The sequence below is a fragment of the Mugil cephalus genome, chromosome 10 (genome assembly GCF_022458985.1).
Source record: "Mugil cephalus isolate CIBA_MC_2020 chromosome 10, CIBA_Mcephalus_1.1, whole genome shotgun sequence".
Classification (NCBI taxonomy): Eukaryota; Metazoa; Chordata; class Actinopteri; order Mugiliformes; family Mugilidae; genus Mugil; species Mugil cephalus.
The window spans coordinates 14,540,603-14,560,724 of NC_061779.1; the positions used below are offsets into that span (position 1 = coordinate 14,540,603).

General features: G+C 43.0%; 1 protein-coding gene and 1 non-coding gene across 3 annotated transcripts in view; both read right to left on the reverse strand.

Annotated features, from left to right (window-relative positions):
* The window catches only part of LOC125014674 (FERM domain-containing protein 5), a 52,452-nt gene extending 33,731 nt beyond the window's left edge, over positions 1 to 18,721 (reverse strand). Inside the window, exon 1 of one of the 2 annotated variants that reach the window (XM_047595932.1) lies at positions 18,035 to 18,721. In XM_047595932.1, coding sequence (XP_047451888.1) covers positions 18,035 to 18,136 — 102 coding nt within the window. In that variant the 5' untranslated portion in view covers positions 18,137 to 18,721. The remainder of the gene's footprint in view (positions 1 to 18,034) is intronic. The other variant, XM_047595933.1, reaches the window with a different exon arrangement.
* Positions 18,722 to 19,831: 1,110 nt separating this feature from the next.
* On the reverse strand, positions 19,832 to 19,903 carry trnah-gug. The gene has a single exon. It is a non-coding gene; the product is annotated as a tRNA-His (tRNA).
* Between the last annotated feature and the right edge of the window lie 219 nt (positions 19,904 to 20,122).

The window sequence follows — 20,122 nt, forward strand, 5'->3', positions numbered from 1 at the left end:
TGCAACCGGGAAGCGTGCCGATACATTTGTCAGCATATCTGAATTTATAAGTCCTGGGTGATTCCGGTTACACGCCATCAGAGTGAAAGGGGTAAGGGACAGGAGACAAGGATTCACTGTAATGAATAACAAATAAATGTATGTTCATAAAAAATGTTTCACGTCACAGGTTACAGTTTAGGTTTAAAATACCTTATTTTCCAAGGAAATTAAAAGACTGGGCAAAATGAATGCATGAGCAGGAATGGACACGGACACATTTAGTCACAGGACCATTTTTTTCCCGCACTCAACAAAAGGAAAACAGGGCTGAGTTTAAAAAGTAAATGGAGCAGAGTTGCGTCAGTGCCACAGAAAGAACAAAGCAACTAGCCTGCCAATTAGGCGCTTGTCTTTTTTTTTCGCCCCCCTACTTGTAATAAAACTGTACTGTATATATATGCAAACAACAGCCATCTGTGCCGTCCTGTCTGTTCCACTGACAGTGATGGATGATGGTAAACAAATGAGATCTACGGGATGATTTATCACTTATTTAACCTATACATCAGCACTCTTAATGTGAATCTGGGATTATAAAAAAAATAATAATAATAATTAACTATTATCTGGAAATTATAAGTAATAGTTCAACACTGCCAAAAATTCATCACTTGAGTATTATTAGTAACTTCAGCATCAGGGGCTAATTCATGAAGCACTCCAAAAGAAGCGTCTGTTGCCTGTTAATCACAACGCTTGGTGGTTTGACTTTCTCACATGCTCTGTCCTTGAGCAAGACACGGACACCCAGTGGATCCCTGTGTGGTTAATGTGACATGTAATGGGTTTATATCTAGCGATGGCAGGGGTTTAGTCCTGTGATTTTGATTAATAAAGGCAATGTCAAAACACAATGTGCGGAGGTCAACAAACTCCCTCGAGACCACCACAACCTTGAGTCGAATTCACTGGATAAACCCTCCCAAGACCCCAGGTCCTCTGAAATCTTCTTCTCCACATACCCAGAGAACTGGATCTTCGTTAGAGAAAGAAAGAAAGAAAAAACATTCTTAAGCCCAAGTTGCTGACCTCATTACCACCATGTAATGAGCCTTTTTAATGATTAGGGCCCATTTCAGCCGCCTTCAGATCACATCGCTGGGGCTCGGTAGTCTCCTTGCCTCGAGCGACCTGGTGCAACGCGGCTGGATTAGCAGAATGTGCTAATGCTGCAGCCTTCAGGCACTAATTACTGTACCAGAACAAATAGATTTTCATCTGCAGGCTGTATTGCTCAGAGTGCGGTACCGCTACTAGGTGCTGCTTTCCAGTCTTTTACTGGTATGCTAAATTTGGAAATGTAGGACTGGAAGACGGCAGTTCAGCAATCCAAACCGAAATCTCAGAGAGAATGGGTCTGAGGCCCAGCCTGCATGCCATTTATTGTGTGATGACTCAAACTGTGTGGCGTGGTGAGAAAAAAAAATGAAGAAAAAGCTGGACACAAACACGGGGTAATCACGATAGTCACAGAGAAAATAAACGGAAGTGCAACGTGAAGTGACACACGTAATCGTCGAGAACTGTGAGAGTTTGGAAAAACATTATACAGCACACCTGGGGAGCAATGACGAAGTGGGCAGTTGCCATGGTGACTAGAAGTGCTAGAGCGTCACAGAACGCCAAGGAAAAGGAAATCTAATCGCACCTCAGCTGCCACTCGGAAACAAAAAGTTTAAGTCAGCGGTGTTGGAAAATGTAAAGGATGAATGAGGGCACCATGTCTACCTGACCCTTCTGTCTTAAACATTCGAGTATCCAAAGTCTTGGAAATCATCTTGGAACACATTCCTCCCCAGAAGGATTATTTTTCCCACACAGTATATGCGAGAAAGTAGACTAGTATCTTCATGGTTCATTGGACTGAATTCTAAAAGCAGAATGTTTTCCTATAATCCTCTCAGGCTAGCGGTTACATAAAACATCTTGATTGAGAGAAATAATCCACTTCTGGATAGGAGAACAGGGTCACGGAGAAATAAACCTGCAGAGTGGGTTGTGATCTAAACATAATGGACATAACGGTGCAGAAGGAAGTAGAGACAGAACAGCTAGAAAACCTGGTTCAGACCTGCACAGCTGCACTATACTAGCTCCTTCTAGACGCACATGTTCACAGCGGATAATCTTCTTTGTATGTGGGAAATGATTATTGGCCTTTTGTTTCTATTTCTAACGCAGTAAAATCCAAACCGGCTTTTAATATCACTCATAATCAACTCTCTTTTGACTATAACCGCTGCTGTCTTGCGTTAACCTTCTCCTCTAAAAGAAATCAGGCGTCCATCTTCCGTTCTTCAGCGTGGATACACTGAAGGATTTGTGACCGCGCTTAAATCATATTACACTGCCGATCATTGGCAGTCTGCTGTGCCCCTCATCTCTTTCTCCCACTGCCTCCCCACTGTGAGTCATCAGGAAAAAAACCTTGATAAATGACCTTCAACACCCACACTCAGCATAGCCGCACGGACAAGATTTACAAAGCACTTTAGAACTGGCCTTCATCTCCCTCCCATCTGTCATCTTCCAAATTATGTAGGTCTCGGAGCACTTATACACCCATGATTCACTCATGGGTTCCAGCACCATTACCAGACTCAGTGCAATAATAGTAGAAATGCTATTCCTTACCTGGATTACAGTGAGACGGCACAGTCTTGTTGACCAGCTTTGTCGATCTTGCATATTTGAGTTGCACACAATATATTGAGGCTCTGATATTTTCTACCTATGAGTTAAAACGAATAAGAAATGCTGTCATTCACGAGGGGGGAAAAAAAAAACAATACCACCATTATCTGTCACCAGTACGCGAGAAGGAAAAGTGGAGCAGTGCAATATGCCAAGATCTGCCCTGAGGGACAAATACAATGTGCAGCAAGTGCATTACTGCCAAAAATCCCTGTGCCTGTTTGAACTGGGCCAAAGACACATGCTTGTGTTGAATACATCATGTACTCCAGGAGGAAATTATGACCAGTGCTATAGGTAGAAAGAGGTCAAACAGCAAAGAAACCACGGGTGGAAATCAAGGGCTGGATCACAGCTTATTACTGATAACATGCTGATTAGTCGTGATCGGAGAGAAACTCTAGGGTCCCAAAAGCTGCAGTTTTTCAAATGGCCCCTTGAGGCCGGCTCCAATTAGACGTCATATAGACCTCCATGTTAAAATGTCCAACAACAGGGCAGGAATAAACATGTTTACAACTTGATACAAAAATGGTTTTGGTCTCTACGGCGAATCCCCACACAATGGGGTTGAATGATTATATAACCCAATTGTTTAAATTATATCCAAGCTTAACACTTTATAGTGCACTCATTGAAATGCTTGGTAATTCAAAATTTTAATCCTGGACTGTTATTGTACGGCATAAGTAGACTTTTTTTTTTTACTTCTGTAAAAATTTACAAAAGATTTATTCATCAATGAAGTTACCATACATCTCAGGTGTCAAACAGGCGGCCCACCAGAGGGTCTAATCTGGCCCGCAGCATGAATTTGAAAACTGTGGAAATTACATAGAAGCAAATTGCACTTACTATTTTTCAAATTTTTATTTTATTTTTTTAAATTTCAATTTTAAAGGATAGTTTATTAAACATATGCATTCTCCTAATTTGCTAGTTCAAATTGGGCTGAATAAGTTTGATGCCCCTGCCATATATGGGTCCTTGCCCTTAAGTGATAAACAAATGTAAACATGTATGTAGGCCATTAGAACACAAATGTTGATTCAGACGCTTGTCAACATGCACATTATCACATTAGACAACATTGGGCCATTTCTTCATGGTACCTAATAAAATAGACCATTATCAGATCATGTTTGACGCTGATTTGACCTGAGAATGTTTCCTTGATCTTTGCTGACTGACTGAATTAAAACCACATGTTCCCAAAGCTCACTATGTGGCACAGGGACACAGTTTAAAATGTGTGCTGCCTGAAGTTACCATATGTTCCTCGCCCCAGTACCCGAGTTGGAGTCAGGTAGGCTCCTATTCAAACGACTCAATATTATTTTCCTAAATGAGGCATGTGGTCCAGCAGTCAGCCAGGCTGAACCACAGAAAGATGCTAATGCACGTCCATTAGCGACATGGACGAAGTTGCTTCAACTGATAGCCTTATGGTGTTTGGCAGTTTTAACTAGAATGCTCTCATACCATGTTTAATGCGTTCGTGGTGCAAACATAATGGACAGAAAGCTTGAGTCCTTAGCTCGGTCCTGTCTAAGGTTTGTTCTTGCTAAAAGGAAGGCTTTTCTTGCGGACTGCCAACAAGTCTGCTCAAGTAATAACAGCTGGGTTTCAGTCTATTATACTGCAATTACCCTGAGATTACATATATTACGATTAGCCAAAAAATAAGGAAAAAAATGAACGGAAATGAACAGAAATTACATCGACTGACTTGTCCTTAGTGAAGCTAACATACATTGAACTCTCCTGCATAATGGCCCTCTACAGCTGGTTTCACCAGTTGATATTGTTCTGACTTTGTGTCTCAGATTCTGTGTTTTGGGCGCATTGGATGAAACACCTCAAAACCAATGAGCCTTGCCAACAGCTGTCACAGAGAAGACACCAGTCTGAGACATAAACGAGAGCAGCGGAGGATTTAGAGGCGCATAATCTTCAGCTTCGCGGGGCTATTAGTAGGCAGAGGAGATTCAGTGAGTCACAGAAAGGATGTGAACTTCGGTCTCAACAAAAGACGTTCATGTGTGACCGTTGCCAGCAGCAGCAGCAGCCGCAATAGGGACATCAGCTGGTGAGAACACTGTGAGGTCTTTGTGTAGGTATTGAGCAGCTTGGGTCAGGGAAAGAGTCTTGACGATAAATCAAATCAAGGTGATGTTTGCAGTGAATGAAGTGGGCAGACAAGTATTGACGGCAAAGTCTGGCCAACTGTCAACGAGGCCTGGCAGCTGGACGGTAATTAGTGCATCGTTCACAGGAGGGCACGGCCTTGGCAAAGGCTCAAACACTCACATTTTTTTGCACACACTACAGTTCAGAAAGATGAATGATCAAAAGTCACGAGATGTCGCGGATAAGCAATATGATAATTTCTGCTGAGTTTGGAATAATCAATTTTGGACAAGGTGAGGTGGCCCAAATTTAGTTTCATTGCATTGTGAGTTTGTGACAATAAGTATTTGGCTCAATGTTTAAAATGTTCAACCAGTCCTGAAACTTGACTATGTATCTATATTCGCACAGGTGAGGGTCTGGTGCACTTTAAGCCGTTACTCTACTCTTAACTTGTAGTTCTTGTTTTTAATTAAAAGAAGTCATTCATTCACCCAAAAATAAATGAATATATCATCCAGCTGATAGTAAGTGCTGATTCTTTTATCAAGACAAAAAGCAATAGGTAAGATTTTTTAAAATCTGATATAATAGTGATGGACCTGATAGACCAGACCTGCAGTGGCCCAATGGATCCATCAGGACTGCAGAAGACGAATTAAAATTCCTTTTTGTCTGGATAAAAGAATCAACATTATTGCTCAAGTTAAAGACGACAAAATGAACGATTTTGAACAACATTTTTGTCAAAAATATTCTTACAATTGCCAAATCCTAACCCGAATGTCCAAGATACTCCATATTTCATAAAGATAATAATAATTCACATGTTTTTCATCCATAATATTCCCTTTTGCAACTATAATACATCATCTATTTCATCTCGTCCTTGGTGGTCAAAATGACGACTGTTAAACCAGCTTTACAACTGTTTGATCAAAGAGTCAAGCTAATATAAACCATTGAAAACATATCTATCAAACGGACAAATAATACAGCCACTAAACTAGATTTGTAGCTATAACAAAATACATTTAGGTTTTAATTGTATGTTACACAATCCATATCACACCTCAGCACTGACTGATGCTACGCTGCATCATTACCAAGGCAGCAGGAACAGTATGGGTCTGCTCCCACTAGTGGGGAAGGGTAATAGGATGTCCTAAAGGGTATTCCTGGGGGCTTCCAGTTGAGCCCTGCTGCCACTATTCAGTTTGCTACCCTCATTAATTATAAAGGCAAGTTAATATCCTACTGTATAAGAGGCCTTTTAGGAAAGGCCCAGTGGGGCGGTGGTATAAATATCGAGGCATTGACCAACCCCAGTAGAGCAAGAGACGCCAGTAGCAAGTGTCTTGTAAATGTTCAGGTTTTATGCACATACATAAAATCAAAATCAAATAAAACTCATTACCTGCCAGCAATACGCTTTTAGTGTCCCCTTTTGTTCTGCTGGACTAGGGTTTTATATTGCATTCCTTTCTAATCACATCTTCCAATGTGCAACACAAATACCTGCTTTGCTTTTTTTCTACCGGAGAAACAGGCCCTTGGCCTCTCCTGTATATTATGTAATGCCGCGAACGAATCCTTTGGCTTGAAATGCAATAAAACTGTATTGTTTTTTCAGTATGAATAATGCAATCAATCAAAATCGCTGAATCTTCACGGAGCCTTTACGCACAGGGCACCAGCAGATTCGATACTGATAGTCACAGATGTGTTCATGATTCATTAGCTTTGCCTTGCGCTTGAGGCACCATGTGGGCAGACGTGGCTGCTCCCTCTCTTTTGCAGAGTTTTACTCTCTGTACCTGCACCGAGGAATGACTGGTGCTAAAAATAGCTCGGTTCTCCACAAACCAGACCACAGCATCATCAGTTTCCCACTGTCCACGGGACAACCATTGATCTCCTTATTGATTGGGCCTATTCAAGCTTAATTAAATTGTGATTAGCATATAGCGCATGTGATACATGGTCTGATACGATATAGGAAACGAGCTCCGCTTGGGATTGAGATTAACAGCTTTGGCTCACAGTGATCACACTGGTATTGGTAAATCAAATAAATCACTGCAAAAAAATAAAATAATAATTTTGCCCCTTTATAACCCAAATAAAGCTGCATGTTCAAGCTCATCTTAAAATAGAAAACAGTGCAACATGCCAACGTTTTGGACATAACTAACTATTTCATACAGCAATAAAAGGCGGTAGAAGTGGCTCTTCCCGTCTTGCACAATATATGCAGCCAAAGGAGGCCTAGGGCAAACAATCACTCTTCCCTTCCACATGACTGACATGTGGTGTAGCTGTGCAAACAGCCATTTATTCCCCTCAGCAGCACCTTTCCCCCACCCTTGAGGCAGTGGGGAGCTCCATGAACACCGTTTATTGAGAGGGAAGCACCAGTGTTGAAACAATCCTCTCCAGACGGCGATTCTTCCACCATATGGCACACCACTGTCTGTGTGTGTTCTACCAAAACAAAGATAGAGCCGCCACCAAAATCGAAATTTGCCCAGGCCTTTTCTTAGTACAGATTCTGTAGATCTTTTGTACAACCAATCCTAATATCATGGGCACTAAACCGACAATGAGAGAAATAAGAAGAAGGTCATCTAAAAACTCTTTAACCACTCATTTAGTACAAAGCATTTGCATTAAAAAACATTAGGATCCACTGACTTTGCACCTGTCTCCACATCACAACTGATGCATGGACTGTCATAATGAAACATACATGACCAGACATTCATGTTTTTCACGTGATTGACCTTGACTCAGTTTTGTTTTAGTCGGTAATTTTGTGTTTACTACTAAATAGCTAATATTAGGTCTCTTTACTATACAAAGGCTTTTAATTCTGTCACGTTGTATTCAACATTGTCGAGGTTATTATAAGCTTTCCACAATTAGATTTCTGATGGATTAACATGGCATTATTGTATTGTTAAGGTGACTTCAAAACACTTATATAATTGTTTTTCATATCACATTCTCTCTTAAAGTCTCAAAGAACCCTGTAGCCAGGAAGGAAAGTCAATAAAGTAGTAATATTAATTGCAGGCTTTTCAGGAAGAGAACTGATTTCCCGACCACATCTGTTTTCCAGAGCATCCAAGGTAACACTGGCATCGAAATGACAAGAGAGATTTTAATGTGAGCTTTGGTCGGGAATAAATAAAAACAATGGAAGACAACAAAAAAATCAGCTCACGTCTAGTTTAGCAAATCCGGAAATATCAGACGCTCTTTTCGGTTAGTAATGACAACACAAACACACCCAGAGAGACATGCTCAGTAAAGATCACACTGTGCACAACGGTTAAACCGAAAACCCATGTCACTACTTGGCCTGAAAACCCATTTTCGTCAAGACGGCAGTGCAGTTGTTCAGCGCTGCCTCTGTTCCTAATGACACTTCTTGTGCTATATGTGGGAATAGTTTCCCTTTATAATGACAAACATTACGTGGCACCGGATGGGAGACGCTTGTGAGTGCGTTACAGTGAGTGAGAGGCAAATGAAAACAGATGGAGGAGAGAGTAGAGGAAGACGTAAGGGGTGAGGAGACACCCAAGTAACACGTTTCTACGTTGGCTTCTCGTCTAATACGTCCAGACACACAACCTAATGAACCAGAAATAATGAGAACGCTCTACCTTAACTGATTTTAAGCACACGTCGTAAGAGGACACCTGGGAAATACACTGTGACAGATACTGGATGTCCTGGCCGGGTTCCAGGTTGGCCAGCTAATCGGAGACTGAACAGATTACTCAGAAATACAATACAGTAAGTGGTACAGCCACACATTGTCAATCATGTCTCTTAGTCATGTTGTTACTAATAGATTCACTAATTACTTTCTCAATAAATGCTATTTATATGTTTAAATGTGAGAAATTAGTCAAATATCCCTATTACGAAATAAAATCTAATGGCTAATTTGTCTAACCCAGGGGTCTTCAACCAAAACTGATGGAGAGATTAAGTAGGGACCCCCTACCTACTATGTGTGTTCTTTATTGAGCTCGACCTGGTGCTGTTTATAACATTAGTATCATCATTTTGCAGTCAATATTATATAAGCTATTCAAATAATACACTGATTCAAATATTCAATTTTCATTTTCAAACGTGCAACAGTAGGGTGGCCGTCAACATACACATACCTGAAACATAACGTCTTCTGCCTCCATTTATCCCTTTACTAAAACATGTTGGATTCAGGATAATGTGTATTTAAAGAAATTTAACTTTGGTCTGGTTCACGGACCCCCTGTTGAAGACTTATGGTCTAACCAACAGCCCCATGCCACAAAATATTACACAAGTATTTGCTTTGTGAATCTGTGAAACAATGATATAAAATATATTTTTCTTTTTTTTTTATTCAGTCAAATGATCCTCTGGCAGCAGAAACACACAAGCACCAGGTCTGCACGAGCAAACAAATAACTACAAATAATGCCGCCATCGTGTTGAGTTTTTGTGTTCAGCACGGGGACGGCGAATGAATGCATACTGTCAGAGTGGTAGCTTTTAGTTTGTGCGCTATTTTCTTGGACATAATAAACAGCAATATATTAAATGTCTACGCTGCTGAAGAATTATTACTACAACCATCTGATGTTGTGACATGACATGATTGAGTTGTCGGGAAACGAAACATCTTTAAATTTCAATGCAGCTATTTTGCGACAGTGGAAAAAAAAAAACCTTAGTGCAGCTGAAGGAGCAGCACAAGCAGAAATTCAACGTGCTCATCCTAAAAACAAAATAAAAAAAACGACAATACTGCAGAAATAAATGTCACAAATGGACAAAATACCCAAAGGAATCAGCCCATGTAGATGCCTGTCCACCTAGTGAGCATCAGAAAGCTAACAAAAAACCTCAATTAAACTCTGCAACGGAAGACTCCCCCCCAAAAATAAATATATATCTCTATTATTGTTATATCACTATGGACCGAGCAATCACTACGCTCCTGTTGTGGCCTTTAATCAAAACACATTTGCTGGAGCTGAACCTGCTGTGGACAGCTGCCTTTGTTTGGTCTGTGGCTGGTTGAGTATTTCCACTGGCCAGCCCCTTTGTCTCCCCTGCGTGTATTCGTCTATCTCCTCTCCAGAGACGTTCATCTCTTGTGACTGCTGTGCTGACACACACACAAAGGGAGAAGGAGGACTGATTGCATGCATGGATGGCTGTTAGTGTAATCTAGCGGGCCCAGGCGCACGTGAGGCCTTCATAAGACGCCAAGACGCTGACAGATGGATGACACGGTGAGCCGCGCGAATGCATATATACGTAGATGCATACAGATGCACAAAATGCATACGCACATACATGCAGTGCGAGCACACAAATAATGACACTCTTTCATGTAACAACCCACTGGAAGACACCGCTCTCCCCTTGGAGCCAAGTCATCCAGATCAAGTGGCTTATTAGATGAATTAAACATTCAAAGGGTTTTTCTTTTTTAACTCTGAGCACCGAACACAACCATCAGCTCAACATCTTGTTGCGCTGCTACACACAGCCGTCCCCGAACCACCGTTGAGTCTTTTTCCATAAGCGGATTTGTTCAACTGTACGCCAAGACACACCTGAGAGAAAGCCACTCTTTTGAACAGAGGGATAAAAGACAGTGAGAAGAGAGAAGAGGAGTGGGAGAGGATGATCAGACCTCGTATTCTCTGCCTCTTTCTCTCTCTCTGTGTGCAGCTCAAGTAGCCCTCTTCACAGGCTCCCGGCCACATCTATACGAAGATGACAGGCTCGCGTATTTCTCTGAGAGCTGCGCACTCACTGGCGGGAGTGCAGATGGCTTTCCCTAATGACCACTTTCATTGTGTTGCTCAAGATCGGCCCTCCTCTTCCTCTTGGTGAACAGTGCCGACCTGTAAAACACATTCTTGCCGATCCTCAAAATAGACCGCATCTTAATGAACAAATGAGGGAGGAAGTCGTGTGACACACCACATTCATTTACAATTATAAATGACTCCCAATAGTGTTATTAGAGTGGGATGATGTCTCCTCACGGCGAATGCTTCAGAAGACTGTGTTCTTATATCGGTCGCTGCCTTTGATGACCGCATCAACTAAACTTGTCAAATTTAAATTAGTATTATTTTCATCACATCTCTGCTTGTTCCCTCGTTAACTTTAACAGTCAGTTCATAAGGCCGGCGTTTATGGTCTTTTTTTTTCTCTCGTCTGGATCATATTAATATAAACGTTGACCTTATCAAGAAGAAGAAGAAAGAGGAGAAGATGAAAAAAAGGGAGAGTGTATAAGGTTCGTATTCAGTATTGAGAGATCGTTTACTTGTTGTCAGACAATTGGGAATCTTTTTACATTCATGTGCTCATGGTTTCAGCTGCAGGAGCAGAAACATTCTTTGTTCTCTCCAGCTTCCAACAGCTTTGACTTTGGTGCACCGCTCATCTTTTCAAGCTGGTCTGCATGCTAATACTTTATTGTACATATTTATACATGGCTCACTGTCTTGGAAGTTTTAAAGAAGTTAAAAGTATGATGTGAATACTATATATACAGTGAAAAAGATCCATATAGTATCCATTGTGTACTAACTTTTCTACAGTGTTCAAATACTGCATTTGGACCTGCGAGGCCAAATCCTCAATGACAGACTGCATGAACTGAGCAGCTTCATGAAATCTGAACCACAAATTCAGTTTAAATGAACATGACAAAGCACAAGGCTACTTTGAAATGCGCCCACTGAAAGCAGCGACACATGTCTTTCTCCTCATTATTTGATAGGTGACATCGTATCAGGGGCACGTGTCATTTCACAGCTAGAACACAAAAATAAATGTCAATTTCCGACACACAAACAACGCCAGCAGATCATTTGCTTCGCAAGCAGTGGTGATCACTCAACACATTACAGAAACGAGCGCCAACGGTGCGCAGCGAGAAGGTAAATCTGCCGGGGAGACGAATAAGATGCAAGACGCTGAGGCGTGCATGAAAGAAAAGAGGGATGGAGGACGAAGGGGAGGAACGGCAATCATTAGCTCAAAAAAGTCCCGCGGTGAGACTGTGCGCGGCTGAACCACAATCCTGATGATACAGGCGGAGAGAAAGAGGAGACCCGTGGAGCAGATGAGGGCAGCATGAAAGAGAGACTTAGCGGGAGGACAAAGGGGAGAAAGAAGAAACGTGTCTCACAGATAACGAGAAAAACCGAGTGCAACGCCACGAAAACAGAACTCAAAGAGTAAATTAATCTCACTCCTTGTCAACGCCAATATGAATCTCTTTCTTACTTTGCTGGCCAATTGGAAAACAGAAGACTTGTCACGGCCGTCAGGCCGCATCTGATTTCAGCTCAGCACCTGGCCTGCGTGCTGCTGATGACACCCACATTAGTAGTAATCTCCATCACAAAGCAACTTTTGTGTTGGAGGGAGTGACCAAGGATTGTTCACGAGGAGCAGAATTGTTGGACGGACAAAAGATAAATTTACTTTGTTCAGTTAAGATGTGTGAACACACAAATAATCTTAGATGAACTTATAATTGTATAAAGTTCTAAAATGCACAAGAATTGTCGTGCAGCCCGGGCAAACAAAGGGAACCTTTTTTGTCGTTTTTGAGTGTAACAGTATGAGGCGATCCCCGTGCTTCCTCATTAGTCTGCAGAAGCACAGGGCCTTGAAGTACAGGGTGAGACAAAGGCTGGATTCTCTCATACAGCAGAGAGCTCAGGCTGAAAGACAAATGAGAGCACGGCAATCAGGGGGATATACAAATTATTGGCGGGGGGGTGGATGTAAAGTCAGACTATGGACAGCAGTCGTGAAACGAGTTAAGGCAGTCATACAGTTGCAATACTGAAGCAAATGCATCATATTAAACAGCAACTATTTCGACTTAAGTCGTGCTATTGAATTGTATTGTACTGCACCATCTCTCATTCCTAGTCATTTGACTTCCCCATTATAGTCACTTTTATATATAATTTAATACAGTTAAACAGAACATGTTCCACAGAACTACAGTTTAATATACAACTCATGTTAAACTACATTTTTTTTTTGCCCCCTATTAGCAGCTGTGATTGTGCACGTAACGGTCCCAAGACAAAAGCATGGGGGCAGTTACACAACCAAAAGCGTTCTGCACAAAACGAGTCTCATTATAAAACATAATAACCCAATATCCAGTACCCAGGTTGCTATGTTGTCCTCCTGCAGTAGAGCCTGATATAACATGGCAATTAAAATTCCTTTTGATACTAAACTGCAATCAAAAACTTTTTTTTTTTGAGGCCAGCGTTTGAAGACGGCTCGTATCTGATTGACCCGAAGGCTTGTGCTGGTGCATCGCTCCTGTGCTCCTCGGCTGCAGGCTCCAAACGTCCTTCATTATCTGCCATTGATTAGCTTAGACTATCAAAACGCGCTTAGCAATCCAAGACGCTCTCCCTTTCGCGGTCCCTGCTAAGAGTTGCATTTCACCGTCGCTAATTCATTCGCGAAGCCGGTGAAGTATGAAAACATGACCAACAAGCTGTGCAATCTGTTTGCGTGACTACGGCTGCAGGCCATCTCCTCTAAATTGATCGTTGCCCTGAGAGGGGAACGGGATCGCCAACGCTGCTCTTCTCCTGTTCACTCCTCTCATTAGCGGGCCAGTCACCGCAGGGATATATTGCTCGGGCCGGGGTGTTTAATATTCATGCTTTCAGGTGGAGCATAACCTCAGGGCTCCTCTCTGTTTCTCTTTGTCACACAATACATCCCAGACAGCACAATGGAGGCCTCAGCAGTCTGCTCCCGACACACTGACAGACTGCCTCCCTGCTCTCCATCCAGTCTACAAACACACACACAAAGAGACACGGGGGAATTTGAGAGGGCCATTTGGTTAGACAGACCCAAACAAGCTGTACGCCTACATTTAGTGACCTAGACATTCCCATAACGCCACAAAAAAATAAAAAAATATTGATGATATTTATGAGAGAAAAAAAGTGTTTGTGTGCAAGGTCAAAAAAAAAGGAAAAAAAAAGAGTAATTTGGCATCTCGTCTTTGGCTAAGTTCCTTCACGAATGCCAGTAAGCACATGCGGGTCAGGCAGAGTTTAATTTCTATCTAATACTCTACTGCTGGAGTAACAGAGCTTCGTGTGAGGCAGCAACGAAACACAAGGATGAAGATTAAGGACCGCATCCAAAGGCTGCAACAAAGCGCGTGCCCTTTGCAGCGCTGGAAGGATGCACCAGCTCATTCACCATCAACACGAAAAGAGATGGAGAGAGTGTGACTGGCGAGAGGCTGCTCCCACATATCAGATCCCCGTGAAAGAGACAGGGGCTGTCCTGCCCTGCTCTGCTCTGCTGTATAGACAGACACCACAATGATGTAATCCTTAATCGCAAGCAGCCATGCGCCACAGGTTCAGCCAATCGTGATGCTGGTAAACACAAGTGACGTTCTCCTGAGATTACTTCTCATGAAACATTCAGGCCTAGCACACATTTTAATCATTCATATGAAGCATAGCAACAGTGTTAGCCACTGGTGGCTCCGAGCACACGCATGTACGCACGCTTTCATCCCTGGACACATTTTAAGACTAGCAGACCCTATGTTGGACACTTCCGATGTCCTCGCGATGTTAAGTGTCCGAGACATCTTTGACTACAAGACAACGTTGTTGTCCACAGCAGTCCAAAACCTGGCATCAGGCGCCTGTTTAGGCTTCTGCGTAAATTTTACGCCGCAACTACAGCGACAGCCCAAAGTTAACTTTATTATTTACATTTTAATGCATCATGCGAATCCTTCACTCGCAAGCTTGAAGTACATAAAATGGCAAGTTGTGTAGACAACTTGCCATTCAAGAGTCACACGTCATGACAATACCACTGCGGGGACAACTGTTACTGTCTACCAGCGACTGATGTTAAAAGTTAGCAAGCTAACGACCAGGTCGCTTAATACTGGGAATGCAAAGGTGAGGAATATCAACATTATGTTGATTTCAAGTTGCATACAGTTTCAAGTGAATCGTACGTCCTAGCTGCTGGGATTTACGGTCTTTGCTCTTTGCTGTCACACAAATACTGGAAACGGGTATCGATGTTTTGCTTTAAAGTCTGACGCGGAAATACGCAATGTATCTTGTGTGTGGCCTCCTTGTTGTTTCCACATTTCGATGTAACAGCACATGAACACGTGCCGTGAAACTTGATCACTTGAATCCACTGTATCTGTACTAGTGCCAAACATTTACTGTATGAGTTACTGTACACGTAGCTCTGAGTGCACTTTATGATTTTTGAGTACTCTCCATGTGAGCTTTAGCAAAGCCAAGAGTCTGCAATGCCACAGAAACGCGGTCTAGAATATCTATAACAACAATAACATCACAGGAATTACAAGACTGAATGTGTGTCAAGGGAGCAGTGGGACAGTCCTAGGATAACTGATGTGGACAAACACGTCACCTCACAACCAGTGCCCTCCGACGGCATTCGGGAAATAAATTACCTCCCTGGGACCGCTTACAGCCAAGTCTTTGTCAGCGGTATTGGAACAGGAATCCTGACCACTGAGTGATCTCACGTTTTGTTAAGAGTCCCCCTTAGCAACAGCTGTCATGCTGGTACTATGAGTCAAAGTAAAGCGCCCCACAAAACAACCGGGCTACCATCCCCCGGCCCTCTTCTCACCGGCATGTCAGCACATCTTAGGAGAACTTGTGCAGCATTGATCTTTCTCGCTGGTGTGGAGAAAGCATGAGAGCCCTGTGCTCTCTAATATTTACCTTAGTGTTTATTTGTAATGCGGCACAAGTGACACAGCCCCTGAAAGCTGGTGGTTTCCTTCAACAAAACAGTTATTAGAAAAAAAAGTGAAAAAAGGCTTTCACAGGATGTGGGCTGTAATTAACTCTGTATCAGGAGTAGACGCTGTGCTTCTAATAAATTAAAAATACAACAACATAACAAGGGCGGTTTTCTTGCATGCAATGCATTTAAGCTGGTGAAAAGTATGGTCTGGGTCTTCCATTATAACACGCCGCCAAACTATTATGTGAAACAGAGAGTATTTCGATGTGTTTGTGATCAAAATCTGACAAAATAAAGCTGAAACAATGCTCGTTATAGTATTTCTTCGCATTTATTTATCCGTTATTCTGAAATGGCCAAAGTGAGAGGCGCCGCTAATTCACAAGCTAACACTCTGCAGCATGGCATTAAAAAATCACAGAGCAGCAGAGGCCTTGGGGCAAAAGAGGATTCCAGGCACTTCCATCAACCTGCAGCTCCAGAGCTAAATCTACACAACTGTGTAATGATGTAAGTGCTCACTTTTCCTCCCCCAAAGATACTGGAAAGATCTATAATTCATTACAGCAAAACTTAACTTACATACATTACAGCTGCCACTCCTTCAAAAAGAAACACAGAAAAAGAAAGACACATACCCTGACCTTACTGCTACTGCTTTGCATCGGTGCATGCTTATTTTGTGCTTCTAATTCCTGCCGAAGGTGGCTTTCTTATGCGGACACCACGGGGGATGTCAGTGTCACTGAATAATTGCAAACTGGTTCAATGTCAGAGAATGGAAGGACGCTAACCTGAGCCAGGGGAAATTCTGAATGCGGAGGACATTAAAAAGTTTAGGGAAAGGGTCAGAGTGTAATGGAAACACGTCTGGAGAGAATAAAACCAGCATTCTGGAAACAGAACAGGTGAAAGAGAAGGACAGAGAGACTGAAACACAAAAGAGAGACAGACTGGGAATATGCAAGTAGCCTCTTACTTTGCATTCACTAGTCTGTGTCCTGGTATCCTAGGTGATTTTGGTTTTTGGCAGGCCATGAAGCCTGAAAGGAAGGAAGGGCAAAGTTTGAACTGAAAGAGGAACACGCACCGGCGATGTGGCTAGTTAGGAGGATTATCCTGCTCCCCGCCAGAGCCAGGTTAGGCAGAAAGATAATCGGGATGCCAGACAGTCACAGCAGAGCTAGAGCATTCTCCTCTTTCACTCCACTCCCCTCCTTCCAACCCTATAGGTGACGTCAGCCACCCAGACCACACGACTCTCTGCTGCAAACAGCACACCTGCTGGCTTCGCAGCCCATCTGGCCCAGCTCCATGCCTGGCTCTGCTCTCCAAGCACAAATGCAGGTCTGTTTACAACCTGGGCACACAGTCACGATCCTACGGTAATTGTACTATCCGTTTCACACTCGCCCGTGAGTGGAGGGAAAGACGAGCCACTGGAATACGGCCTGCTGTAGACTACAGATATTAAAATGACAAGAAATGGTGCGTGTCTTATTAATGTTTCTTTGTTCCACATTGCAGGTTAAATGGCTCCTTTTAGGGTGCCTGCTTACATCTCGTCACTACAACGGCATCCACAATTTTGCAATTGAAGTGACAGGACCCCCTCCTCTACTTTTTATGAAAAGCATGAACATAAAACGGCACAATCATCAAAGCAAGACTTGTACTAGTGAGACAAAAGGCAGAGAAATGCGCTTTCAGCATCAACATCAGAACCTAGATTTGTTTTAAGTTTCAAAGGAATGAGTCCACCCAATGACAATATGAAGAGATTCACTGAAGTCAAGGCTCATTTTAAGGAGGGAATGCCAACACATGGACATAAAACTGAATTTTGCATTAGCATCACATGGCACATGAGTGGAACTTTGCAGACATGCTTGAAGTGCACGAGCAGCAACACAACACTGGAGCAGCTATGGTGACACCATGCTCCAGATTACAACCTGGCTACGAGACAAACTGATATCTGAGAACAACACTCATTTGAAAGGGGATAACGTGATTTACAGGAATCCCACCAACCTGAGCTCCCTAAAAACCTCAAATCCTGCCACTCAAATTCTCTGATGGTGCAGGCAGTAGGAGGTAGTGTGAGGGAAAATGTCTCTGATTCAGGCTCATACTGTTACACATTCTTTTTTATTTATTTATTTTTTTTTTTTACAATTTCTCTTGGTTGGCACCAGCACTCGGGCATGCAAACACTTGCTGTCCCCCTGCCTGCCAGGTCACACACAAGCACGATCGCAGCGATCTCCGGTGCTCTGCGGAGTGAATAAACAGTGGTCGACAGGTGACTAACCTGAATGGTGCACGTATATTCCGTATCATCCAGCAGTCTGACCGTGCAGCTGTATTCCCGCTCGAGATTCCTGATGCTGCCACTCATAAATCGGCTCAACATCTTCTCAGAGGATCGCCGCTCTGCTTCGGCAGGACCAGAACAATAAACTCAACACCAGCGTGCAAGTGAATGTCACATTGAACGCGTTCCCCGGTCCCCTGAGCGACCAGCAGCCACAAATCCGTCCGCCGCGCCGTGCACCATGGTCGTCCCGTTAAGTTGTCCGTGCTGCGGGCCCGCGCTGAGAGCAGGATCCGAGGATGCCCGCATCCACATCCAGAGACAGCTCAGTCCTGCTGTGTGTCTGCGGTCGAGTCGAGGATTATCTCCCTCACCATTCACCGCCGCCACTTGAGCAGGCGGGCGGGTCCCAACGAAAACTGACGTCAAAGTGAACCAACGGGGGTGTGTGGGTTTTTTTTTTCTTCTTCAGTATTTTGATTACAGAATTGTTTTCCCTGAGCCACAGTTTCCCCACGATATCTATCTTTCTATCCATGGAGGAAATTTTTAAAATCAGTTTGTGAAATATCTTCAATTTACTTAAAAACTAACAACCCTTTAGTGTCGGCTCCACTAGGGGGCAGTAGTGCCCCTTTATTCAGTGTGGCCCCTCACCTAAGAAAAGCGTGTTATTGTTTTCCTCTGTTGTCGTCATCACCTCTAATCACAGGCTGCAGCTCCATTTTTTATTATTACTACTGAAGTGAACTGAAGAAATCTTGTGTTTGGCATGCCACATTGATGTATGGATAGATCCTTTTCTGCCACAACCAGAAGGTTAACATCTGTTATAAATTACGCAGATCAGGCATAACATTATGACCACTGAGAGGTGAAGTAAATAACAATGACTATCATGTGACAATACAATGTTCTGCTTGTGAAACTTTTGGACCTGGCATTTGCTTAGACATCCACCACCCACCTAGACCAGACCAAGTGCCCCCACCCCACAGCAGTGACACTCCTTGATGGCAGCAGCCATCCCCAGCAGGATGAAGCCTGACACAGACACAGACAAACATGAAAACCAGCATAAGGTGTTGACCTGGCCTCCAAATTAGCTGATCAAGTATCTGTGGGATGTACTGAAACAAGCCTGATCCACATTGGCCCTTTTCCTCAACCCACAGGACCAAAAGACAATTAAGAAGGTGGTCATAATGTTATTCCTGATTGGTACTGGATGTACTATTTAGTAAATTTATAAGCAGCATGCAGTGTTCTTAGTGTCACTCATTCCAAAAATATTATTTGGAGTGTGTGCTGTGAGGAGCAATTTTTTAAGCAACACCAGAGCATAAACCATTTCGAAACTAAGCTGCTGGCATAAGGTAAATCCTTTGTTAAGGAACCCACAGCTAAAACCACTGACCTCAGGCGTAGTATGTCAGTGTCCAGTACCTCATTAAATGTGTTGCACTGCCACCTGCTGGTCACATGCCGTCATTGTGTCTTTATATGTCGCCAGGGCCTATTTGTGTATGACACCTGAGACGTCTTAATGCAATCCTCCCGGGGGGTGCACGGTGAATTGTGCTGTGGTTAGACCACGTTTAAAAAATGCAGCCGGCGCTCCGTTGCCTTAACACGTCAGTTAAATTGAGAAAATACATGGATGATGTGGTGAGGCTTGCCAAAAGAAATCTGGTACGGCAGATTAAACACTGATTTAGTTTAAATGTGCGTCATCCCGGACAATAGTGTGCTTTTATGTTAATCATCTCTAAAATAAACACCCCGTTAATTGATTGCCGTGACCCGGATTCGAACCGGGGTTGCTGCGGCCACAACGCAGAGTACTAACCACTATACGATCACGGCGAGCTAACGGTGACTGGTGGCACGGGGCAAAACACCGTGAATAAAAATGCGGATGGAAAGATAATGCAGCATGTATTTATTATAATAATAATGTCCCCACACCTCTCAAACGTACAGTCACTTGAAGTGTCTTTCTCAAGTCCATCAAGGAGAAGCCAATGAAACACTCAGTCAGTGAGAAATGTTTAACCTTTTTCTTAGTACAGCTTCACCTCAGTT